The sequence below is a fragment of the Rhineura floridana genome, chromosome 11, assembly GCF_030035675.1.
Source record: "Rhineura floridana isolate rRhiFlo1 chromosome 11, rRhiFlo1.hap2, whole genome shotgun sequence".
Classification (NCBI taxonomy): domain Eukaryota; kingdom Metazoa; phylum Chordata; class Lepidosauria; order Squamata; family Rhineuridae; genus Rhineura; species Rhineura floridana.
Window position 1 is genome coordinate 52,414,042 of NC_084490.1, and position 25,485 is coordinate 52,439,526.

Sequence of the window (25,485 nt, forward strand, 5' to 3'; positions counted from 1 at the left end):
GGGCTTCCTCTCCCTCCTGTTTAAAATTAAAGCGGCAGTGTCCAGAACAGTGGACAGTGCCCACTGGGACTGGTTGGGCGGAAGGCAGGGAGACCCAATTGTAGGCAGAGCCAAGGACAGGCGGAGCCAACTGATTCTAGTTTGTCCCCACCTTCCTCCCTGTTGAGTTCTACAAGTGGCAACCCTGAGTCTAAGGAGGAAGAAGGGGGCAGGCAGGGCCACCCTTTGGACCAGTTATTACAAAAACAAGCAGGTGGGGGCTGGCTGAGGACAGGCTGAGGCTGGTGGGTCAGGGCCCATTTGCCCAGGTGGGCCAGCCTTCACTGGTTCAAACGTTAGACCTCTGGTCACTGCAGCTTTAATTTTAAATGATGGAAAGGGGAGGGAAGAAAGAGCTTATAATGCAGATTTTAAGCAGCTTAAACAAACAAACACCGACTCAGGAAGCGCCACTGCCCTAAGCACCCACTCAAACTGCTTCATCCTCTTTCTCTCCCTTAAATGCCCACTCCCTGTTTATTGTGCACTAAATGGGAGAAGGGCTGTGGCTCGCTGCATGTAAAAGGTCCTAGGTCCAGTTCCCAGCATCTCCAGGTAGGGCTGGGAAGTACTTCTGCCTGAAACCTAGATAGCAGCTGCCAGGCAGTACTGAGCTAGATAAACCAATGGTCTGACTTCGTAAAAGGCAGTTTCCTCCGGTTAGCCTCATAACAACCCTATGAGGTAGGTGAGGCTGAGGGATGGTGATTGGCCCAAGGTCACCCAATGAGCTTCATAGCCCAACACTCCAACCACTATACCATGCTCACTGTCAGACTGCCACACAGCTAGTTTCTCATTATGTTCTCTGCAACTGGCTCCAACCCATTGATGCCCATCAATTGTAGCCTGGCCAGGCATCCGCGAATTAATTTGGGTAATGTTTTATCCAGGAGGCAGAGGAGGGAAGAGGAGGTTTCAGTTATGTTCTTTATTTCAGTGAACTGGCCCTAGGAAGCAATGCCGCAAAAGCCAGGGGACTATGCTGTGGGTTGACAGGGCGCCAGCCCTTCTTTAAACATGCCCAGTTATGTAGCCTACAGGTGTCTTGCTGTTGCTGTCTTCCTAATGTTGTGTGTTTCTGCGGCAGGCTCCACAACCTCAAAAAAGAGCCCAGAGACAGCTAAAGAAAATCCATTCATCCATCGAGCTGTCACTTAGGACAAGGCCTGGGAGTTGAGATGTGGGGCCTCCCTCCTCCTCCTCCTTGCATTTGGGAGATGAAGGTGGATGGGTTATTGAAAGGTGGTAAAGAATAGGGTGTTTGCAAATCAGAGAAACTGGGCGTCCCCCCAGAACCAAGCATGCACTGCAACTATTCTATTAGCAGTACTAAAATGCTTCTTTCAAGCCTAATTTCAGCGGGGGTGGGAGGAGGGAGACCTGGCAGGTGCCATGGAAGCCCCCCACACACATGCATGTGTCCTCACAGCTGCCAGGGTGGTGACTCCTGTCTAGTTAAAGAACAGAGTGCACACAGCAAATTCCTGGGCTGTTTCTACATTTTTAAGAGAAGATCAGGATTTATTTATTAAAATCGAAAGTATGGGAGTATGGGAACCAAGACTTTCAAGATTAGTCCCCTGGTTTGTTGGGTTCTGGTTATTTAAAATGTCACAGGGAAAGCAGAATTCCAAGCTAGGGGAGGGAGTGGCCAGTGGTCCTTGTGCAGCTTGTCAAGCTTGCAGGGCTTCCCAACTGCTCTTTCCAGTGTTCCTCACTTGCCTGTGACAGCAGGTAAAGGGGGCAAGATCCTGTTGTTTCTGTCTTAATCACAAGCCATTCTCCCTTCCCTGGAACAGCACTTCCCACTTTGGCTGCAGCACTGTGACTTTGACAGATGCAATTAGCTAATTAAGGCTCCCAATTCCCCCTTTGCTTGTGGCTCTTGGCACAGCCTGTTGCCGCAGCAGTCCTCACAATTAGGATGCCAGAGGTGTTTTGGCCGCTGGGATCTGATCCAGCCTTCTTGCTGCCAGGATGATCCAGGAGGGCACAGCAGGTGGGGAGTGGCTGGCTCCAAAAACATCCCTAGCATTCCGTCTCTGGGCTTTGAGCCAGCAAGTTTCATCCTTTGCCTTCATCAGCAGGTCTTGTAGCTATCTGTTGACTGCAGTCTCAGGTTAACTGTGGGGCCTGGTGGGGGTCTCTGCCTCCCTACGTCAGGTGGGGTTTATCCCAGGAATGGCTGTTTGCTTTCTTGCCCACTTCTTGACAGTGGGATGAGCAAAGCATAAAACTGGTCATTCGAAAAAATCCCCCTGCCCCACCTAGAACAAAGTACATCATAGAATCACAGAACAGTAGAGGTGGAAGGGGCCTATAAGGCCATCAAGTCCAACCCCCTGCTCAGTGCAGGAATCAACCGCATCAGTGTGGCTTATTCTGTTAAACAAACATGCATAATTTGTTTTGCATCACTAGGAACATAAGAAGCTCCCTTATAGCAGATCAGACCAATGGTCCATATAGCTCAGTAATGTTGTTAATGGCTTGCAGTGACTCTCCTAGATTTCAGGCAGGGGACATTCCCAGGCCTACCTGGAGATACTAAGGATTGAACCTGGGACCTTCTGCATGCAGAGCAGATGCTCAGCTACTGAGCTGTACATATTGCTGTTTTGATCATTTATGCTGCTTCTGCTTGTCTTGAGAGGAACAAGGTGTTATTCTGAGCATTGAAGCCCCAACCTTTGATAATTGCATTCAGTCACTCCTCTGGGTATGGAGATGCCAGTAGGCATGCATAGCTCATAGGCTTGAAAATGTATCTTCACAGCCATAAGGGCTAAGAAGAACACATTAATTGCTGCTTTTCCCCCTTGCTTAGGTAAAGAAGGTTTGTTTTGTAAAGGATTTTATTATTCATATGTTCTTACAGCATAAACTAACCAAAAAACAACACATAAAAACATGGTAATCAAAGGCACCCTCCTCACGGGTGATAAACTGAGATGTAAACATGAAATGGAAAGACTCAATTACTAAAATGCCATCACAATGACCAAATTTCATGCATCGGTGTAAGTAGGGAGTTATGTATATTGTTAATAGCAGTATATAAAATAAACTTCCACCAAATAGCACAGAAGCATTCTAAGTCTTTCATTCCACTGGAGACCTTCAGAGCATGAGTTATTTTTTTCTGAAATGGCTACGTTCCATAGGTTTTTGTACCATATGTTTAAGTCTTGCAAAGTCTTCCATTTCTGTGCTATGGAGATTTTAGCTGCTGTCAATAGCCATGTTAGTAGTTCTTTTGAGCAGAATGCTACCATTTGATTGTCCCATAAATTCAGCAGAGCCCTTTAAAAAAAAGTGGCTGGGTGGTTTTAGAATCTGGGAATAAATTAAGCAAGTTGCTTTTCCTTGTCGGAAAGTGGCTTTTGATTGTATCCTGGGCACAATTCAACCTGATAGCATTTGTGTTTTCCCCTACTTTACTAAAATGCTCTTGCCTTTTTGTTTTATAGACCAAACCAGTGGCATTTGCTGTGAGAACAAATGTGGGCTATAATCCATCTCCCAATGATGATGTACCAGTCCAAGGCATGTCTATTTCCTTTGAACCCAAAGACTTCCTTCATATCAAAGAGGTACGGGATCCTAAATGCGCGAGCAGCAAAGAGGTGTGATCTAGTGGGGCAAGAGGATCTGAAACAAACATACCCACAACCTACAGAACAAGGCAGAACTGCTGTCCTCTCTCCCTATCTGCTTTTAATGCTTTGTCCTCTCCACTCCAGAAATACAACAATGACTGGTGGATTGGACGGCTGGTCAAAGAAGGCTGTGAGGTTGGCTTCATCCCCAGCCCTGTCAAGCTGGAGAACATGAGGATGCTACAGGAGCAAAAGATGAGGCAACACCGGCTCAGCTCCAGGTGGGATAGGATGAAATGGGGTGGGGGAAGGAGAAAGAGATTGCTGTGCCACCCGGAATCCTCTGCACCATGTGGCTGGTTGCCATAGCTCAGTGGAAGAGTGCCTATTCTGCATATAGAAGGCCCCAGATTCAGTACCTGCCATCAAATGGCTGTCGGGTAGCAGGGATGAGAAATCCTCTTTGTAAGAAACTCCATGGCTGCTACCAGTCATGCTTAGCAATACTAGGCAGGATAGACTTGATACAACGCTGTTCCTTTTATCTTCACTGAAGATTTAAGATTTGCTGTACAAGGATGAGGAATGTGAAGTCAGAGAGAGGGGGGTTATTAAGTTATGAAAGTGGTGAGGAGCCCCATACAGGAGATCTAGAATGCTTTTCATATTCTGTGACCTGCTGCCCTTACAAATGTTAACTAGCTTCATGAACACCCTCAACCTCAGTTTCCCACCTGCAAAGGAGGAGGATCTCTCTCCCTCACTCCCAGAAATTCGGAGAGGGAGGGGAATGTAGTAAAGATGACTACATGTGTTTTGGGAGCATGCAGATGTGAAAACATACACAGAGGACTGTCAAAGGGTGGAGAGTGCATCTGTCAGTAGGTGGATAGATAACAGTGGACCCTCAAAGCTGTGCTAAATTACTGCATGTAGGGCTGTATTTGTTCAATTAAGAATTTGGTCTTGTTTTGGCAATTGCAATACTTTCTGAAAAGTCACTGTATATTTCTATATATCTGATACTTCTCAGAATTAATTCTGCTTCAGATATTCTGGTTCCTGAAGAACCTTGTTAATTTTTAACATGACTGAAGTTGCAAAGGCCATGGAGGAAGAGAATGAAGGATGCAGAGAAATGGAGTAACTAGCCAGAAGAATTGTTGTTAATTTGATTTATTACCCTCCCTTCACCCTAAGGTCCCAGGGTGGATTTAAAATGCAACATTAGAAACAGATTAAAACAAATTACAGTAACAAAAATAGAGTGGATCCTAAAAATCCACATCTCAAGTGTCAAAGGCCAGGGTAAATGCAGACATGAGAAAGGCAGAACTGTACTGAAGCCCTTCTTTGGGTACTGGAGGTCTTGTCTAACCTCCCATTTTGTTTTCTGAATACCACCAGTACCCATAACCAAGCTTCCTCCATCATCAATAGAGGTAGCAACTTGCTTTTATTTAAACGAAAGAAAACCCAAGGGCTGCTTTTAGCTACATCACTGTTCAGATCTTTGCTTTAGGAAGTGTTTGTGTTATTTTAGGGTGAATAGGGCTGCAATCCTAACTCTTTTGCCTGGGAGTAAGCCCTATTGTATTCAATAGAACTTACATCCCACTAGTCTAAAGCTTGCTGGCCCTGTAAAATGTGATTCTTAAGATCCACTTGGAAGTGGCTCTAAGAGGTTGGCAGATCCTTAACATAGTCCTATATATCTATAGGAGGCAAACAGGAGGCCACCTCTGCTTTAGCCTCCTGCAATTTATACCATTTCAAACCTATTTTCTTCTAGAAGCCCCTAGCTAATGCCAATTCATTCTGGACACTATTTTTCTATGAAGGAGCTTGGGATTCCTAAAGAAAAATGCCAAGCCCCCTCACAAACCTATAATTACCAGGGTCTTAAAGGTGAGACTCTTGGAGGTTGAACTAATTTAAAGCTGGGTTATATCTGGAGTGTACACATGGCTGAAGTTTCATCCAAAAAGTGCTAGTAAAATGGGACTAACAGCACAATCCATACCCAAGATCTGCTGGGATGAGCCAGTTTGGAACTTGGGCTCAGCTGCAGCTTTGCTAGCTCCCTTATCCTGGCTGAGCCAGAGCTGTGCTGGCTCAGCTGGTGGAACTTAAGCCAGTGGAACATAAGCCAGGGTAAGTCCCCAAAAAGGGTGGGGCAAGGCAAGGAGAGACTTGCCCATATTCCAAGCTTTTTTCAGCTGAGTCACGTGACCTGGCAACCCGGCGGAACTTAACACTGACAAAAAAGTTGATATAAGCCAAGGATTATCAATACCTGGGCACAGTCATTAACCAAAATGGAGACCATAGTCAAGAAATCAGAAGAAGGCTAGGACTGGGGAGGGCAGCTATGAGAGAACAAGAAAAGGTCCTCAAATGCAAAGATGTATCACTGAACACTAAAGTCAGGATCATTCAGACCATGGTATTCTCGATCTCTATGTATGGATATGAAAGTTGGACAGTGAAAAAAGCAGATAAGAGAAAAATCAACTCCTTTGAAATGTGGTGTTGGAGGTGAGCTTTGTGCATACCATGGACTGCGAAAAACACAAATAATTGGGTGTTAGAACAAATTAAACCAGAACTATCACTACAAGCTAAAATGATGAAACTGAGGTTATCATACTTTGGACACATCATGCGAAGACATGATTCACTAGAAAAGACAATAATGCTGGGAAAAACAGAAGGGTGTAGAAAAAGACGAAGGCCAAACAAGAGATGGATTGATTCCATAAAGGAAGCCACAGACCTGAACTTACAAGATCTGAAGAGGGTGGTTTACAACAGTTGCTAAACTTACACTGGCTTAACTTAAGCCTGTGTACGTTTTGCCAGCTTCCTGTACTTAGGATTGCTCTGTTAGAGGACTTCTGTTAGAAGTGGTAACTACACTGGACCACCATGATATGGCAAAAGCCGAAAATGAAAGAATTCTGGTGGCAGTGGGGCACGATGCCATGTGGATCGATGGGCACCCAAGGACCATGAAGTCTATTTTAATGCAAAAGTTACCTTTTTTGCAAGTGAAAACATGCTGAGCTTGGAATCAGAAGCTGTTCTCCATTGTCACAGCTCATTCCTCCACAGCCTATTCCTCTTTCCCTGTCATGCTGAATGGCTCTTCCCTTTTGCAGTAAATCGGGAGACAACTCCACTTCCAGCCTGGGAGATGTAGTGACCGGTCCCCGGAGACCTACTCCACCTGCCAGTGGTAAGGCTAGTTCCACCCAACAGAGAATGGTCATAACTACCACCACCTATCTTTCCACAATCATCCCAGGGATACTCCCACCTCTCTGTGGGATGAGATTTTGAAGCATCAGAAGGACATTGGTCACTTGGTGGCCAGAGCTACACTTGCAGCAGGAAGAGATGGTAGAAGATTGAGGTGGTAGAGTGGACTGTACCATTGAGACTGTAGGTGGGGATGTCCTATTTGAATTCTCTCCCACATTTCTTTTAAATCTCCATGCAAATAAAAAACTTACACATCAGCGAGAAGAGGTTCCAGCCCAGCCCACTCTCTGCTCTGCTAGTTTTTTACCTTGCAGGGAAATGTTTTTGTTTTTAACATGGGAGTATTCTTTTTACAAATGGCATTCCCACATCTACATTCTGTACCAGTACAGTCCACTCTGTCGCTTCAGGGCTCTGCCACCTTAATCCATATACAGACCAGGCCTAAGTCTCAGGCACATTCCCACAGTAGCCTTACTGAGAACCTCTTGTTACCTAATGCCCATCCCTGCTCCTCAAGTATACCGACATACTGTGGAAATTTGCCATTTCCATTCCATTTATTTATTCATTTTCCCTTTTTGATAAACAAATCAGATCAGTTTATTTCTTTTGTTTCTGGTCATCCTTTTTTCATTTGTTTTTCTTGCCCTCTTCAGTTTGTACTTTTCATTCTTTTGTTGTTGTTGTATTTTTCCCCTATTTTTTCTACCTTTTATTTCCTTCTCTCCCTCCCCCCCCCCCAGGTACCTTGGACATGACTAACTTAGTTTATGACCCAGACGCCCTTGACTTAGAGGAGGAGGAGGAGGAGGCAGCAACCGAGGAGAACCACCGAACCCCTAAGACTAGTGTTAGCAGCGTTACCACGCCCCCCTCCACCACCAAGCGTATCCCCTTCTTTAAGAAGGTAATGGTGCCCACTCCAGACCATATCTGCTTGCTGTGTCCTCTTAGTATGCCTGCCTGTGTGTGTAGGCTGTTTCCGCCTAGAGGTCAAGCGCTTTCATGCAAAAGATGGAGACAATGGGAGTGGCATGTTCTGGGAGCGTATTTGGTGTCCTGATCTCCCAGTGACAGAGTTGTACCCAGAGCGTAAGCCGGAGGGATGTACATTATGAGCCAATTCCCATATTACTAGGAAAAGACCAACATGTGCAGCCTCTTGGTGGAGAGGGAGGGTTAGAAAGAATATACACATTGTGTTTGTCATTTGCCTAAGCATACGAAGCATAAGAAGGATATGTTCCAGAAGGGTAAGTTCCAGCGATCACACATTCTCCACACCTGTATGAGTTAAAAGGTGCATTGGCAACCAACTCATACTCTCATGTGGGCCTTGGTGGAAGGTGGGTCCAATAGACTGTGCCTCTTTTTCTGTGTGTTCCCCCCACCTTGCCACACCCTCGGGGAATTTAGTGATCAAATGGTTCCTCCCATGGGAAGATTAAAAATGTAAGGTTCAGTGGGCCTGTTCTCCCCCCATTTCTTCCTCCCAGTGCAAACCCTTGAAATTCAAAGGTCCCAATCTTTTCCCCTCACAGGAAATGTGCAAGTGGTCTGCTCCATTTGTCCCTCCCCTTTTGGATACTAGGAATGCTCTACTTGCAGGATCCACCCCCTCATCCACAGAAATTATAGCAGTGGAATGTTCTGGCATGGAAAACAAGTGGGTGAAATAGTCACACAATTTCCCTTCACTTGGACATGGGATTGGAGCACCCCAGTGGTAACAGCCTTCCCATAATAAGCATGAACATAGGATGTTCCAGTGGCTTTCCCACTCCATATAAGGGGAATGTTTCTTGGTTTCACCCACCCTTTCCTTGGAAATTACATCCAGGTAAGGAATGTGCCGCCTCCACAGGCCTTCCTTGTCCTCCTTAGGGACCAACTGGAACAGAGAGGGAGGAAGTTATCAGGAAGGAGGCTGGTTGCTTAGCCACCTCAGAGTTTAGGATGGAAAGTATTGGGGGGGGGGCAGATTACATGTTACACTGAGACCTCCAGGGTGCTTTGCAACAAAGAAGGGAGCACTTTCACTGCTAACTTACCTTCACCTGAAACTTCCCTCTGTAGGATTACAAGGAGCATGTTTGCATGGATCTGAAACATGAGAGGATGGGTGGGTGGGGTGAATCAGATGGGGGGACGTGCTCTGAGTGTATAATGGCTGGCAGTGAAAGGGTTAAGAATTCCTTTCAGCATCACTTCCGTGCTGCAAAGCACCTCCATCCCGAGAACACCCTGCAATGGCAAAGAGGCCATCAGGCTAATAACATTGCAGATGGCTGCCCTGGTAACTGTGTGGTTTTGGCTTAGAGTGGTTCATGGACTCGTTACTGTGAGCACATAATCCAATCAGGGTGGGCTAAGAGAGCAAACGAGGTTTTAAATCCAGACATTTTAAAGTTTGAGATTGTTCCCTGCCCCCCGTGTTTGGGAGTAATTTTACCCCCTCTGAAAAGCTGCTACTTTTCTGCTTTTCTCGGCACTAGTTTCTCTCTTGTCTCTCATGCCTGCCTGTGCTTCCGCTGGAGTGAGCTGTCAGTAACACGCATGCCTTGTTTGTTTTCTCTTGCCTGTCCTTCCCATTCCCCCTGTGTCCCCACACCTGCCCCACCCATTAATGGCGATCACTGGACATAGCCAAGCAGAAGCAAAAATTGGTAAGTAAGCTTATGAAATATCCACCTAGATGGTGGGGCTTCCGGTGGGTTCTGCCTTATCCCAGTAGGCTTTCCCCTGTCAAATTAGCAACTGTGGGGTAATTGACCTTGAGACCCCAAAACTTGTGTGATCTGCCTTTCCCCATATTGTCTCCTGTTTCTTTAAAGTGAACTGAAAAGCAAACCTTGGCTGCAACCCCATGAAAGTCTTAGGTTACATTCACCTTGAATGTCCAGCACTCAGGCTAGTATTGGAGTCAGATCTGAAAGGCTGAGAGCCCAGGGCTCCCTAAGCACCCCTTTCTTTCTTTCTTTCTTTTTTCTTTCTTTCTTTCTTTCTTTCTTTCTTTCTTTCTTTCTTTCTTTCTTTCTTTCTTTCTTTCTTTCTTTCTTTCTTTCTTTCTCTCTTTCTTTCTTTCTCTCTTTCTTTCTTCCTTCCTTCCTTCCTTCCTTTCACCCACACCCCAACTTCTTTCCCCGTGCCAACAAAATGAAGGTGTTCTCTCCCCACCCCCCAGAAAGCTGGAAATAGTTCTAATTGTTAGGTTCCAAAAGCAGTAGTTCCTGTGACAGCAAAGTAGTCTTGAACCAGAGCAAATCTCATGTATTCTTCTCTCCTCTTTCCTCTCAGGCGGAGCACGTGCCCCCATACGATGTGGTTCCTTCCATGCGGCCAATCATTCTTGTAGGCCCATCCTTGAAAGGGTATGAGGTGAGGCACTTGGAGAGGGACTGAGTACATGGGGCAAAGAGGATGAGGACTGGGGGATCATGTTGCTTTTAAAGAGAACCAGAAATAAGTCAGAAGGCCATCATAGATGAGTGTGTGTCTCCTCATCTCTCAGTTTGCCATTCAAGTCCTCTCCAGCGTCCTTGCCTGGCGACTGGACTGAGATGTACTGACTTGCTATGGCTCCTTCCCCACTCTGTTCTTTTGAGCTTGCCTCCTAAAGGCCATCCCTCCTATCCCATCAACCAGTGCCATCTCATGGATTGACTCCTCACTCTGCTTTTGGCCCCACCCCCTCCATCCCCAGTAATACTCTGGATCTTTCTGCCAATGGGTATCCAGCTGTGACTTCAGCACTACAAGTATGAAGTGTTGGAAATGGGTATGGGGTATGTAACAGTTGTAAGGGAGCTCCATTTTGTTATTGCCATGTGCAGATGTAGATGAAATATCTTCTTTTGGGATCTCTCAGATATTTTAAAGAAGTTTTGCACCAATTAGTTCAGGTCTTATGAACTCCTGACAGTGTATGTTTGTTTTTATTCTCTCTCTTATTCAAATACTAGTCTCTAGGTAGATTCTCACAACCATTCTGAAGAGCTGAAATTAGTACAAGTTCAAATGTCAGTGTGGGTGCATATGTGTGTAAGTGTAATATATGTATGCATATATTATAAATCTCACTTGACATTCAACGTGCCCATGAATCTTGACTTAAGTGCATTCAACAGATCTTGCACATGGTTAATCAATATGTATAAAGATATTGACTCAATAGGTCTTGAAAAATCTATCAAAAGTTAGTTGAACCAGGAATCAGGTGTTCAGGTTCAAGGTTGGGCGGGTGGACAACTGGGAGCTGAGAGGGAGAACCTGACAAGTTGCCCAGATTGAGAGAGAGTGGTACAGGAGTGGCCCTCTGGTGGCATCATCTGATTGCCCAGGTAAGGAGGCATCTCGGCTGTTGGGTCAGCATCCCAGCTTGAACTGATTCCAATTCCCCTTCTCTCGTGATACATGGAGGAAGGTATCTATGCCTGAATTTGTGGAGCTCTGTTTAAGCTCCACAGCACCTGACAGTAGGATGTGTTGAATCATGATCTGGTTTTGCATCACTGCAAGTACCACTGAAAGCCAATGAAGCCATGCGCTTGCAGTGATGCACACACGCTGGTCTCTGTTACTCATAATCTTACATAGCAGTGCATGTTCATGATCATATAGATCTTTTGTTCGTGCATCTATATCACACACACACCATGATCTTAAGCATGTACTGATCTTTGTACATCCTTCAGGAAAATATCTGTATCTGACAACTAGGCAATGAGGACCATAGGGAGTGTCTAGGGGACATAAAATATGGTGATGGCTTAGATGACTTTAGATATTCATGGAAGGTTGGGCTAAGATTCGGCTATTGATGGCTATTAGACAAAACAGGTAAATGGAACTTCTGTGTTCAGAGCCAGTATGCCTTTTAAGTACCAAATGTTGAAAACAAGCACAGGCAGTTGTTATCTCCTGTCATGCATCTGGCTAGCCATTGTTGGAGATGAGTGCTAGCCCACATGAACCTCCATTCTGGGCCAGCAAGATGATCTTTAGAGAAAGTGAGTTATTCCCTCCTAACCCCCTTCAGAGTTAGCTGTGTGAATTGTATAGTGCCTGCCCATGCCTTTTAGCCATATGGTCTGGTATGTGCTGAATGCCTATGTCTGTAGTGCAGTGATTGTGAGTGATGGAAAAATACATGTGAACTTTGAAATTAGGGCTGTCTGGATAAGCCTTTAACATGAACTGGCATAAACAATACACACCCTAATCTCTTAATCACCTACATTTGTAACCTGTTTCTCAACTCCATGCAAATTCCACCTTTGGATTCTGACTTTTTTTTTTTTTTTTTTGCTATTCTCTGTCTTTCGGTCTGCCCCCCCCATCCCCTTTACCTTTCCAGGTGACGGACATGATGCAGAAAGCCTTGTTTGATTTCCTGAAACGCCGATTCGATGGCAGGTGGGAGCAGAAGCCTTGGAGGGGAGGGGTTGCGGGTGGGGGCTGATACCTTCCATTTGTGCTGTGATCCTTGCATCCAGATTGTAGCTACCACAGGGGAAACCTGATTGAAGAGCATAGGAAATGGAAGGACTGGGGCAGAATTTTTACATCACACAATCTCTATAATATTCCTGTAGTCCCCTTTAGCAGACATCACCTGTCTATTTTCAAATTCTTCTTTCCCCTTTCCCCCTCCTTTTCTAGAACATGAGGACTAGATTTTTTTTAAAAAACTGAGGTGCTCTAGTTTCCATTAATGCATAGCTAGACTCAATTACCTTCCTTAAAAACCTCTTTTCTTAGTTCATGAAATCTTAGGATACTTCCAGGCTTGTTTCTATTTTCAGGTGGGATTCAGTCACATTCTGGCAAATCCAGGTTGCGCAATTATGGTTGATTGTGAAGTCTCGCACAACAAATCCACCTCCCCCCAAAAATGAACTTTTTGTGATAAGGAAAGTGAGGGGGAAATGCACAGGAAAGAGAAAAACATGGGAGAACACTTGCTTTGATGCAATGTCATCTAATCTCCCTGCAAACACATCAGGATGAATGTTCAATAGACAGGTTATCTGGAAGCATGCTTAAGAAATCTGGACACTACAATAACTAAGCCTACATTAAGAGTCCCTGTGTAGTGGCACTGTCATAAAGATTCCTATATGTCCTAGAGCAGTGGTTCCCCAAATTTTTTTCCCTAAGGACCACTTGAAAATTGCTGAGGGACTTGGTGGACCACTTAATGATTTTCTGCCTATTGTAGCAATGTGCTGTGCTAGATGCTGTATGATTTTTATTTTGTTTCTTATATGTTGTATTCCATGGAATTAAAATTGTAATATATTAAAATACAATTAATATGAATATTTAATATGATGGATGTGGCATCTCCTGTCTTCAGTCACAAATCTGCAGACATGCTACCTGAATGGAGCTTATGGACCACTGGTGGTCTGTGGACCAAGGTTTGGAAACCCTTGTCCTAGAGATCAGGTTGGAATGGCTGGGAAATGACCTTTGTTGTCTCGGACTTCCACTCCTCTCTTCCACAGAATATCCATCACACGTGTGACAGCTGACATTTCCTTGGCTAAGCGCTCAGTCCTCAACAACCCTAGCAAACACACCATCATTGAGCGCTCCAGCACCCGCTCTAGCCTGGGTAAGGCAGCGCTGAGATCCTGAGAGAAAAGCTTGTCTCTTTGCTGTCTTTTAACATTTTCTCGCAGGGTGTTTCCTGCAGGGGTGATGGGAGGGAGGCAAAAAGTGTAACTTTGTTTTTGTGATTGCATGGCACTAACCTTTGCATGATGGCCATTTTAAAACCTTTTTTAGGCTGCTTTTACTCTGATCTGTATCAGCCAGGTGCAGTTTTTCCAGGATGCCTCTGGATTTCACATAATGCTTTGCAGCATTGCCTCTTCTTTCCCTGTCCCTGGCAGAACTCCTTTTTCCCAATCACATACCTGAGCAGGACATTTGAGCTGTTCCCATATCATGAAATATCTGTATCCTGTTTGGGGGGGGCACACTTGGGTGTGCTTGTGAGAGTGCCCCCCCCAATCGTAACGGGTAACAGGGATACTGTTCCCAAAATGACAGATTTCAGTGCTGGACGTGTTGCCAGTGTTCAGGTCCATCATGGGATATACTGTAATTCATATTGTCTGTATCTCCATGCATGGAGTGGGGGAAGGGGAACAGGGTGTTCCTTAATGCCTCTTATCAAACGGTTGAAAAGTGAGATCAGCCACCTTCCCTGTTTTCAGTTCCCTTGCTACGGCATCAAACCTTCTGAGCATCTTTTTATTGCTTCCCAACAAGTCCCAACTCACTCTTCTCTTTTTTCCCCTCCCCCCTTCCCATGATTCCCTTTCCCTTGTGTCTGTGTGCCTCCTCTTCCTTTCTCTGCTCCTGATACAGATGTCTTGGGTACGTAACCTTTCGCTCCCCCGCAAGCTCTTCATTTGCCCCCAATGCAATTTTAACTTGCTTAAATCCCCAGAATGGGAAATATGTTTGTTAGAATGGGATGCATCTAAATAGCTTTTCCTTCTGGGGCAGAGGGGTGGGGGAAGAATTTCAAAACTGGAACAAAGCACACACTTTGGTCTTGCGAAAATATGATTAATTTTTTTGTCGATTTTGAAATTTGTCATTGGTTTTGAAAAGTGAAAAAATTGTGAGGCGCTGCAGTCTTTAATTTCTCACTATATTTTCAATTGCTGGGCTCTTAGCAGCATATTTTTAGCTTGACTATAAATGTGTTGTTGTGGGTGGGGAAATGAGAATTTTAAAAATGAACAGAAGTAAATGATTTTTCTTTGTGGGAAAATGTCTTCAAGATAAAAAGGAGTGGGGATAATTTTCGCTCTGGTACAGCCTAGTTAAGACATTCAGCTAAGCACTCTCATCCCATCAATGTAAACAGGAAGAGAACTACAGTGCGGTCCTGTACATGTCTATTTGGAAGCAAGACCCATATACTTCAATGGGACTTACTCCTAGGTACGCAAGTATAGGATCACAGCCTACATCGCATGCTTTCTCCTCATTGGAATCAATGAGACGTCTAAAATGCTGAGCTTTGGCTGGACTGTGCCCTAGCTTTAATGTGAATGTGATTAAACAATGCCATTTCTTAAATGGTGTCTTACTAGATAAAAATGAGGGGCACTTAGCACAGTCCATTAAGAGAAACGTATATTGCCTTTATATCCAGTCTTCCCTCTAAAGATCCTCAAGGTGGGGTCTGTAGTTCTCCCCCCTTTTACCCTCACAACAGTCCCGTGAGGTAGGTTACACTGAAAGAGAAAGTGAGTGGCCCAAGGTCATCCAGTGAACCTCATGGCTGAATGGGGATTTGAATCTGAGTGTCTCCAGGCCTTGTCTGACACTGTGGCCATTACACCACACTGGCTCTCGCACTGGGGCTGCGGTGCCATGCCCCCTTCCCAAGAGCACAAGAGGCTCCTAGGCACTAATAATTTCCCCACATCCAGCCTCCTGACTGCCTGATTCAGGGTCCCACATGCATAGCGGCTAGTGAAGAACTCACTCTATTTCCCCAGTTAAGAAGGGCACAAAAATAGTGCCCTTCCACACTGCCCTATAGGCAAACTTGTGGATGTTTTTGGGGGGGAACGAGACAGGAAGGCAGATCCTTGTGTGCCAGCAAAAGACACTTTGTGTCTGAGGCAGAAATTCCAATTGGCACACACACACACACACACACATACACACACAGCTTTCACTAATATGGGGTACAATCTACAGATATATTTTCTTACATGACCTCCATTGAAATGAATGGGAGCTGCACAGCTGCATTTACTTCAGTGCGGCTTGCACAGGGGAACATCCTGCTGGATCACACCCTAGGAGTCAGAACTTTGCCTTCATTTTAAGTTGCCCCACATTTCCCACTTGTGGCCACCACCTCAACTTGCTTCGTTGTAGGGCTGCCTCTAAGCAAGTGCAGCTCTCTTGATTGGGTTGACTGTGGACTATTCAGGAGCCTGAGGAATTATTATTGTCCTCTGGACAGAAGGGTTGGCATGCATATCCTTTTTCAAATGCAGCGTCTCTCATAATTACATACATACTGTAACCTGTAGCATCTTAACCTGCAGGAGAGAATGATGAATCATGGGGGAATCTGGGTAGGTCACAGCTCAGTACATACTACAGAAGTGAAGCCCTTAACACTTAGCAGGACCTGGAATAACAAAAAGAAGGTATGAATGATGCTGCAGTTTCTTTCCATAGTAGCATTGACCATGTCTTCCTTTTTCTTGCTGCTTGCTTCTGCTTTGGTAGCTGAAGTGCAGAGTGAGATTGAGCGCATCTTTGAGCTGGCCCGCACCCTGCAGTTGGTAGCCCTGGATGCAGACACCATCAATCACCCAGCTCAACTGTCGAAGACCTCATTAGCACCAATTATTGTCTATATCAAGATATCTTCCCCTAAGGTGAGCAGACGTCTCTTTTCTTACCTTCTTCCTGAGTTTGGGGAAAACTGGCACAGGACCCCTTAGACAGTTTCGGTGTCAGATCAAATTAGAAAGAACTCAACAGGAGTAAGGATAAGAGCAGCACATTAGACTGTATCATGTCTGAAGGTTTGCATGTGTAGTTACATGAATGCCAAGCTAAACTAAGAGCCATCAAATTCATCTCCTTTATGGTTTAAAAATGTGAGTTTGCACAGAGCAGACTTGGACTGGTCTGATCCTGTGGTTGTTTACTCAGAAAAAAGTCTCGCTGTGTTCAGGGTGACTTACTTCCAGGTAAGGATCATACCTTTAATCCTGTTCTGAGACTTCTTCCTTGTAAAGTTAGTTGCTGTGGGGTGCAGAACTTGGAACAGAAGCTTCCTCTAGGCAGTACCCTCCTCCATTCTGGTCTCTTCTGTTCATGTTTCCAGACTCCTTTTGGAGCCCTAACATCTCTTCTCTCCGCCATCCACCCCTCCCCCAATGTCTTTACCCAATAGGTGCTGCAGAGATTGGTGAAATCTAGAGGCAAATCCCAAGCCAAGCACTTGAATGTGCAGATGGTGGCATCGGACAAATTGGCGCAATGCCCCCCAGTGAGTCCTCATATTTGTCACAGCTTCCTCGTGCTTGGGTAGCTTGCTCTGTTCCAGCTCCTGATGCTGATGGGAGTTGTAGTCTAAAACATCAGGAAGGCACCAGGTTGGAGAAGGCTAGAATACTACCCCGTTCTTTCCCTCACTTCTTGCCGCCTGTTGCTGCATATTCTATCCCATCGCCACCACATGTCACATTATGCCCTACCTGTCCACCAACCATGGTGCCAATCCCCTTCCTCCCAGGTTACATGTTCCCAGTCACCCGCCCTGGCAGACTGAAACCTACTTCTTTTCAGGCCTTCTCTTCTGCCCTGACTTAGAGGGTAAGCCCCATGGAGCAGGAACTCTTATCACTTCTTTGTTCCATAGTGTACCTGGCACATTATTTAGTGTTTAAAGTAGGAACCTATGGCCCTCCCAGATGTTTCTGGACTCCAACTCCCATCAGCCCCAGTCAACATGGCTAATGGTCAGGGATGATAGGAGTTGTAGTCTGGCAACATCCAGAGGGCCACAAGTCCTCCCCTCCCCCCCCCGGTTTAAACAGATGCTAAGCAATACTGATACTCAGCAGCATCAATTACTGCAACATGTCCAACCCATATCTCTATTCCTGGCACCCTACCCCATCATTCTGTTCTTCCTGTTCCCTTAAGGAGCCAAATTCTTCCCTCTGTGTTGCTGCAGGAGATGTTTGACATTATCCTGGATGAAAACCAGTTGGAAGATGCCTGCGAGCACCTGTCTGAGTACCTGGAAGCCTACTGGAAAGCCACACATCCTCCCAGCAGCAACCCACCCAATCCGCTGCTGACCCGCACCATGGCAACTGCTGCCCTGGCTGCCAGCCCCGCCCCGGTCTCCAACCTCCAGGTACAAGTGCTGACCTCACTCAAGCGCAACCTGGGGTTCTGGGGCGGGAGGGGCAGCCTGGACCAGGGGCTGAGTGGAGCTGTCCGGGTGGAGGAGCACGAGTTGTAGCCTTCAGGAAAACCTGAGATTTTTGCTCTGGAATGAAGAAATGAGCACAGGGAAGTTTGGTTGATGAGGTTTCCCCTTACCCACCAAGGACTTGCCAATGCTGCTGTTTGGTAAAGGTGATCTCTCTCTCTCTTTTCCGTGCCACCTTACGCTTCTCTGAGGAACTGCCCTGCTAAAGAGCTTCTCCCCTCCCCCTAGTCCTGAACTTTCCTTCTCAAACTGACTTTGATGAAAGAATGGCCTCGCCACATCACCACTATATCTCTCTTCCCACTGTCTTCCTCTTTCAAGCAATGCATCCTGGGACATCAGAGAAGGCTCTGAGCCATAATATATGGGTTTATTCCTTGGGCTGTGGGCTGTTCTCAAGCAGATCTAGGACAGTATTACAGAGGAAGAACTTTCCTCCCTCTGCTCGTAGGGACATAAGGAAATCAGTTGACTTTCCTGAAATTGTGTGTTATGTGAATGTGGGTTCTGGCTTTCAGCAGGGGCTGGTCCATTATGTTGCAGAGTTGCCTTTAACCATTTTGGTCAGGGCTTAGTGTCTTTGCATACTTCTGCCACATTTTCTTTTCCTTTCGCTTAATATGCAAGGTGAATTTAGGCAACTGCTTCTCACCTCACCCTGCCAATAAGCAGTCATTTCCTGTGTGTCAGGAACCCACTGGGCCGCCATGATCTAAAGGGGTCTGTAAGGTCATGGGCTTTGTCCCTCCCCCCACTCCACTTTGGACAATCAGGCCACATCCAGGGTGTTGGGGGCACCAAACCCATCACCTTACACATCCCTGTAGGATAACCCCAGCCCACTGAGTTCCTGCCACTAAGTGTTAGGAAATTGTTGCTTGCTGGCAGGGTGGGGAGAAATTGTGGCTGCAGTAGATCCCATCAAGACAACATTGTCCGTTGGATTCCCGCCACTTTAGGTAAAGCACTCATTGGCAGGCAAAACCGTTTTGTTAGACTCCCTCCTCCGGTGCTATGTGCCTTTTTATATTGACTGTGCCCTCATCTTTGCCAATGCACTTCTTTTGCAACCCTAAGGCTAGGCTAAATCATGGACAGATTACCAACCATAACAACCTAAACAGAAATTCATCAAATTCATCCACCTTGTGAGCTAAAAAAAGTGAGCTTGCACTGAGCAGAAGTACATTTATTATTGCAGAATCCACTTTTTTATGGGGTAGGGGTGGTGTTCCCTGCTACTCATTCAAATGTATGTTTGGGTGTATGGTGGAGATCATCGCCATTTTTTTTGAGAAAGGGCAGACTCTTTGTAAAACATAAATCTTAAGTCACCCCAAATGTGGTTACTGTCAATACGTTGAACACCTTCCCAGTTGGCTCCCAGTGCTGTTTTATTGCCTGGCATGATAAGTGACTTCTGAAAGCTGCTGCTGCTAGTTTTACCCACAAATACCATAATCTGGAAACTTGCTCAGAATCCAGGTGGTCCTGCAGATCAGCACAGGTTGTTGGTATGTATTCTGTATGATGCTAACTCTATGTTCTGATGTCTAACTAACGAATGGGTTCTCAAATGGGGTGATGATGAGCCAGTCTGTAATGTGCTGCAAAGCAGTTCACCATGGGAAGCCCGAATTTCTCTATGAAATTTCTTTCCCTCAGTGTGTCCCCAAACCAGGCCAGGAACAGAACGCCACCCAAATTGGAAAGAGATGAAGGAGGCTAAGGGTTAGCTTGAAATGCATCTCCTGAAGCCATATTCTGCTGCAAGGATGAGGAACCTCTGCACATCCAGATGTTGTTGGAGACCAGCTCCCATCAGTCCCAGCCACCACAGCCAATGGCCAGGAATGATGGCAGTTGTAGTCCAACAACATCTGGAGGGCCACAGGCTCCCCGCCCCGTTTATTTATTTATTAAATTTGTATCCCGCCCTTCCTCCTAGAAGGAGCCCAGGGCAGCACTGTATGCATCATGCTCGGTATACACCTGCTGTGTGCATCATGCTCAGTCCCACACATAGGCTTTTATCCAGTGCTAGCCTTACTCAGAAGAGACCCATTGAAGTTAATGGACATGACTAACAGGTTTATTAATGTCAATGGGTATACTCTGAGTAGAATTTATTTGGATATAACCCATCCAAAGGCATGCCCAAAAAGCAATTTCTGACAAACATGACAGAACACCATTCAGAGGAGCTCTGTTCGAAGCTGACCTCCCCAACCCCCAACCCTGTCTTTTGCAAGTGACTTTGGCTTCCCTTCTGCATGCTTTTTTACCTACTTAACTCCTAGCACAAGGAAGAGAAAAGAACACTGCCCAGAAAAATTAATCTGCTTTGCAGGTCAAAATTTTCTTTATATCCAGGGAGGTTCATCAGGCTACTGTTTGAGAGCCTCTTGTGCTAACCTGGTTTTGGCCATTGCTGCTGCTCTTATTGTGTTGTGGCTACACTAACCCTTGTCTTATCTCTTTCTCCCCTTCTTCTGCATGGTGTGTGATGAATGCATCTTTCAATCAGGGACCCTACTTAGTGCATGGGGAGGAACCTCTCGACACCGACCATGCCGGCCTGCATGACTATGCAGGGCAGCCAGCTGGGCGTGGCCCAATCCGCTCAGTCCCGCCTCCCTCCCACTTTGCTGCCCGGGGCCTCTCCCACCAGGACACCTTTGATTCGGAGACACAGGGCAGCCGTGATTCTGCTTACATTGACCCAGCGGATTCCTGCATGGACATCGAGACCGACCCCTATGAGGAACCGGAGCCTCGTCGTGCCCATTGCTTGGGCCACCGCCACCCCCAGGGCTCCTGGGAGGGCGAGGAGCCCGAGCAGCATCGCACCCATTTCCGGAGTCACCGCCACCCCCAGCGCCAGGGCTCCTGGGAGGCCGAGGAGCCCGACCGACAAAATCACAACCGGCCCCTACGTGGGCACAGCAAGGGGCGGGAGCACTATTGCCAGAGTGAGGAGGAAGCTCTGGGCTGCAACCACAATGACGTGGAGGACTGGGGGCATGACGCCTACATCCACTAAGGCCCTGAGCGGTAGGGCTTTTATCCACTGAGGGAGGGGCCTCTTCCTACTCAGACCTTTGGGGACAGAAGCTGTCTTCAGTTGTGTGGCACCTGGGGGTAGGTCCAATCTCACAAGAGGATTGACCTTCACCCCACAAGGTGGTTAGAGGTGGGCATAGTGTTTGCACCACAAAAGCAATGCCATCACTGGCCAGCTCTGTGAGCGAACTCCCTTTCCTCGCCATTCTTCTATGGGGACACCCTCCACCCACCCCCTTTGCCTTGCCATTTGTGCCAACAACCTCTCTGACCGCCCTTGTTCTGCCAGCCAGCACTGCCTAGCCTTTTCCCACAAGGTCATGAATAATCACATATACCTTAAAAACTCCTCTTTCTTAGAGGTTCCCTGTGGACCTGGAGAGGGAGAGGGACAGTTTCCATCGGTGCCTAGGATCACCCCAACACTTGAGGAGCAGCCGTAGTAGACACCTAATCATCGACTGTCACTCTTTAGATCCTGCCTGCCTGATCCCATCCAAGGCCAAACAGCTCCCAAATGAAGAGTATGGCCCCTTCCCCTCTATAAATGTAAGCCGTCATAGATCTCTTCCTTTGCCTGTCTCATGGTGCTCTGCTGGCCCAACCACTAGGGTGGGGGTGGGGAGGTGGAAGATAGGGGTAAAAACCAATGCCCAGTTTTCCGTCACAGGATCTACATCCTTGCAAGATCCTCTCCAGTGCCTACAAAAATAAATCCAACCCCAGTCACCTTAAACTCTCCAACCCTACCCATCCTCCAGTGCCTCAGCTCACAACCCTCCTGGATGTATTTCACCTGCTGGACAGATCCTGGGCATGCAGGATGTGTGGTGTGTGCTATGCTTGGCAGGGAGGAAGGCTTTGGAGTGTCCATGTTGGTAACCAGCTGTGGTTTTGTTCCTAATACTGAGTTTGAAGACCTCTTTCAAGCATGTGTGAAAGCTCAGCAGATGAAAGGTAGGAAGGTGCTCCCACCATTCTGAAAGTAGAGAGGTGAATCAGTCCTTCCTGACTGAAGATGGCCTCTTGCTACTTTTGCTGCAGGAAGTAACCTTCTCTCACAGTATGATCCATCACGCTGTAGTTTCTTCCTTTTTGAAGGTCTGTCTTGGGGTTAGAGTTTCTCTTTCCAGCAAGACTTGGGAAATCAACCTGTCTTTGTCTTCGGAAATTAGACTGCTCAGAAGTTTTACCAGCGTGCCAAGCTGAGCCCAGTACCAACTGCTGCAGTGCATGACATTGCATCTGCAGCTCAAAGACATGGAAATAGAAGGTGGGGTGAATTGGGTGGGCCACACAGCCCTCGATATGCCACCATTGACTCCTCCTGTGCCTGCTTCAGAGCTAGGGACCAAGTGGATCTGCGACGGCTGTGGATGGACTTTAACCTAGAGCATTTTGTCATTCTCTATGTACCATAGAGGGAGTTATAGCTGTGTTTGCTCCTACAAATGTCAGCAGTACCTCTAGTAGATTCCACCTCACCCAGACCCATCTTTTGGGCTTCAGTCTTGTGCCAAAATCTGCCCTTAAGTCTACAGTTCTCCCTTTTGAAGGATCACCCTTCATTAAAAGATGTCACTGTTGCTCAGAATGTAACCGACATTCTTGACTTCGGAATACAAGACAAGTCTGGAGTTTGCCTTCTTTCAATCATTTAGATCTGGTAACTATGTTCTACCTTCTGAGGCTGCCAGGATGGGGTTTAGGGTTATTGGGGTTTTTTTTTAGCGATGTTCATTTTCTGTGTTGCATAACCCCCACAAGGCTCTCTGACTCACCAGCCTCTTTCAGTCCATCCCACTGCCCTGTGGTTTATAGCTCGCACAATGGATGCCTCAGTTTCCATTAAAAACAGCAGTGCTGTCCTCTGCATGAATGTAAAATTCTTCAAGAGATGGAAACTGGAAACTTGATTGTTAGATCAGCCCTTCACTTGGCTAAAACTGTAGGGAGCCTGGCATATTCCACTAAGAAAAGACAAAGAAAAAAGGAACTTAACATGGCTTATAGCCTAATCTACAGATGCACCCAGCATTTTGAAATTAAAGAAGACATGGTACAGGAATTAGTTGCTGATGAGAAATGTAGGTGGGAAATAGGACACACAACAAGCTCTCAAATCCTGCAGCAATTGTGGGTGGCTGATGTGTTGGATCCTGCCTTTGTGGTCAGGAGGGCAGTGGCCGATATCTTTCTGTTCCTTTTTAGCTTCAGTGATTCTACCACCACCCCTAAAAAAACCATTTGTACTTCCCACGGGCACTGTCAGATCCTATTGGTCCTGCGGTGTGATTTATTTCTTGGGACTATCCTCTGAGGGTTGCTGGTATCTTTGTTCCCTTATTTTAAGCTGCTGTCCCTTATCCCACAGCCTTGTATATCCACAGCACTTTAATGGACATCCTTTGTATAAGACACCACAGTTCAAAATGTTGCTTGTTTTTGAAATATTGGTCTGGGAGCCTTGGCAGTCCCTTGACTATTTAACCTCTGCCTGATGAGACATAAAGACCTTGGAGACCGGAATAGAGACACTTGAATTCCTTAGGTTCAGATTAGCTTTAGGTAATTTTTTTTGTGCCATGCCTTGGAGATTCAAAACATGAAGGACAATAATGGACGTATTACACCTTCACCTCTCTTTCTCCTCCCCCCCCCCACTACTTAGGAGATACACATGTGCAAATTCACATGCTCCCTAAGAGTTGTAAGGGGAGCGGGGTTGTTACCCACAGGTAAAAAAGACTGCAAACAGGATTTGGACAATGAGAAAAGTGGATTTGTCAATGATCAGGTTCCTTCATAAGAGTGTATTTTATATTATTTATTAATAGCATTGTTCCTTGGGGTAGGGATTTCTTGGCCAAACTTGAATTCTTTGTAGTCAGTGGTTTCACCAAAACCTTTATAACTGGTGGTTCTGCAAAAAGGCGGAGGGGGAGGCATTTTAAAGAATGTGCTACTGAGCTTTCAGATAATGAAGCATGACCAGTCCCATCTCCTGCCTTAGAATTTGCACCTCTCAGATTTATTCTACACTTTGGATTGTTTTGTTGTTTAGTTTTGGGGTGGGGTGGGTAAGGTTATTGACAATAGAAAAGAAATTCTGCAAAGTCTCTGCCTCATCATTAATACAGTTTGATTCTTCAGTGCTCCAATGATCCAGGCCCATTATCATGGGAATAAAAGTATTTTATAAAATGCCAGCACTTTGAAATTTTTATTGAGGTGTGAAGAACAGAAAATACATGTGCACACACACACACTCCAAAAGGAGTAGGAGGGAATGCTTGCGTGCCATTTCAAATTAACTAGATCTTGTGTAAAAAGGTAACTCACATTTTTAAAAATCCTGTGCATCTGTGAACATGTGGAACCAGTGACATGCCTAGAAACTCAAGCCACCACATAACAATTGCATGGTGAGGGGGCGAGATTAATGTCATATTTTAAAAATACAGCATCAAACTACCTTTAATGACAAGGTTATCCAAATGTATTACTTTTGGAACATGAGCACTGCATGAACCATCCTAGAAGCAGTAGGTGCATCCCATTCCACCCATTAAGTGAGACACACATACTAACAGTGCAAAAAATGATCACTTGAAAGCTATGTCATGTGAACAAGGCTTCAGCCACTCTACATCTAAGAGTGATCTTTATGTAGCTAAAATGCCACCATCTGCATCCAAGAGGGAGATAGTGGCAGGCTTAGCAGAACCCGAAGATTTGTAGAAGCATTAAAAAAAAGTTTTAGGGGGAAAAACCCCCTAACAGCCAAACAACCGCATGAGCTCTGAGCATGCTCAGTGGGCATGGAATTTTAACTGAGGAGAGGAGAGGGGAATGGAATGGAGTATCCTAGAAGAGGGCATTACTGGCCACAACCCTAAACAAGCTTTCTCCACACTACGACTATTTATTTATTTACAGCCTTTTTACTCCACTCTTCATCTGAAAGGGCACCCAGATTGAGCTTACATATAATCAATTAAAATAAGACATCCCCTGCCCACAGGTTTACAATCTAAAAGACATGACACTAAAGGAAAAAGATGGGGGGAGGGGAGGAAACAAACACAGATACCAATTCTTAAACAGTACTTATAATGACCAGCTGGACTGGAAATAGTTTAGCAGCAGGAGAGGCGTGACGGAGCGTGCCTTTCAGCCAACTGATGGAATGGACCTGTTTCTCATCTCTCCTGCTGCTGCACCCAGAGTCACACTTAGCAGCATGACCGGGAGGATCCCAAAGCACATCAGGGCTGGATTATCATATTTGGAATGGGAATAATCAGTAGTGTAGTGGCAAATTCAGAAGTGCACGGTCCCTTCATGTTTCACAGCCACTTTTTGCTGCTGGGTTGAGAATGAGATCCTTGTTAATGCCTTCTCCCACAACAATAGACATCCCTAGGAGCCAATCAGCATGGAAGGGGACTGTGTTAGTTACTGAGAAGAGTTTTCTCATTGGCTGACTCACCTCCTTTCACTCTGATTGGC

The 25,485-nt window shown here is 45.9% G+C and overlaps 3 protein-coding genes across 4 annotated transcripts in view; 2 read left to right on the top strand and 1 right to left on the bottom strand.

The window, feature by feature from the left end:
- Window positions 1–17,942, top strand: part of CACNB1 (calcium voltage-gated channel auxiliary subunit beta 1) — a 64,773-nt gene extending 46,831 nt beyond the window's left edge. For both annotated transcript variants that reach the window (XM_061589898.1, XM_061589899.1), the window contains 10 exons: window positions 3,513–3,635; window positions 3,786–3,922; window positions 6,803–6,879; window positions 7,652–7,815; window positions 10,206–10,286; window positions 12,265–12,323; window positions 13,418–13,527; window positions 16,185–16,336; window positions 16,861–16,956; window positions 17,647–17,942. In XM_061589898.1, coding sequence (XP_061445882.1) covers window positions 3,513–3,635; window positions 3,786–3,922; window positions 6,803–6,879; window positions 7,652–7,815; window positions 10,206–10,286; window positions 12,265–12,323; window positions 13,418–13,527; window positions 16,185–16,336; window positions 16,861–16,956; window positions 17,647–17,940 — 1,293 coding nt within the window. In that variant the 3' untranslated portion in view covers window positions 17,941–17,942. The remainder of the gene's footprint in view (window positions 1–3,512; window positions 3,636–3,785; window positions 3,923–6,802; window positions 6,880–7,651; window positions 7,816–10,205; window positions 10,287–12,264; window positions 12,324–13,417; window positions 13,528–16,184; window positions 16,337–16,860; window positions 16,957–17,646) is intronic.
- Window positions 1–25,485, bottom strand: part of RPL19 (ribosomal protein L19) — a 140,571-nt gene that overhangs the window by 66,564 nt on the left and 48,522 nt on the right. The gene's annotated exons all lie outside the window — the stretch shown is intronic.
- LOC133366618 (voltage-dependent L-type calcium channel subunit beta-1-like) lies at window positions 20,403–24,182 on the top strand. Its single transcript, XM_061589904.1, has one exon. It carries the CDS (start codon window positions 20,417–20,419, stop codon window positions 20,951–20,953), a length of 537 nt encoding a protein of 178 aa, XP_061445888.1. The 5' UTR covers window positions 20,403–20,416; the 3' UTR covers window positions 20,954–24,182.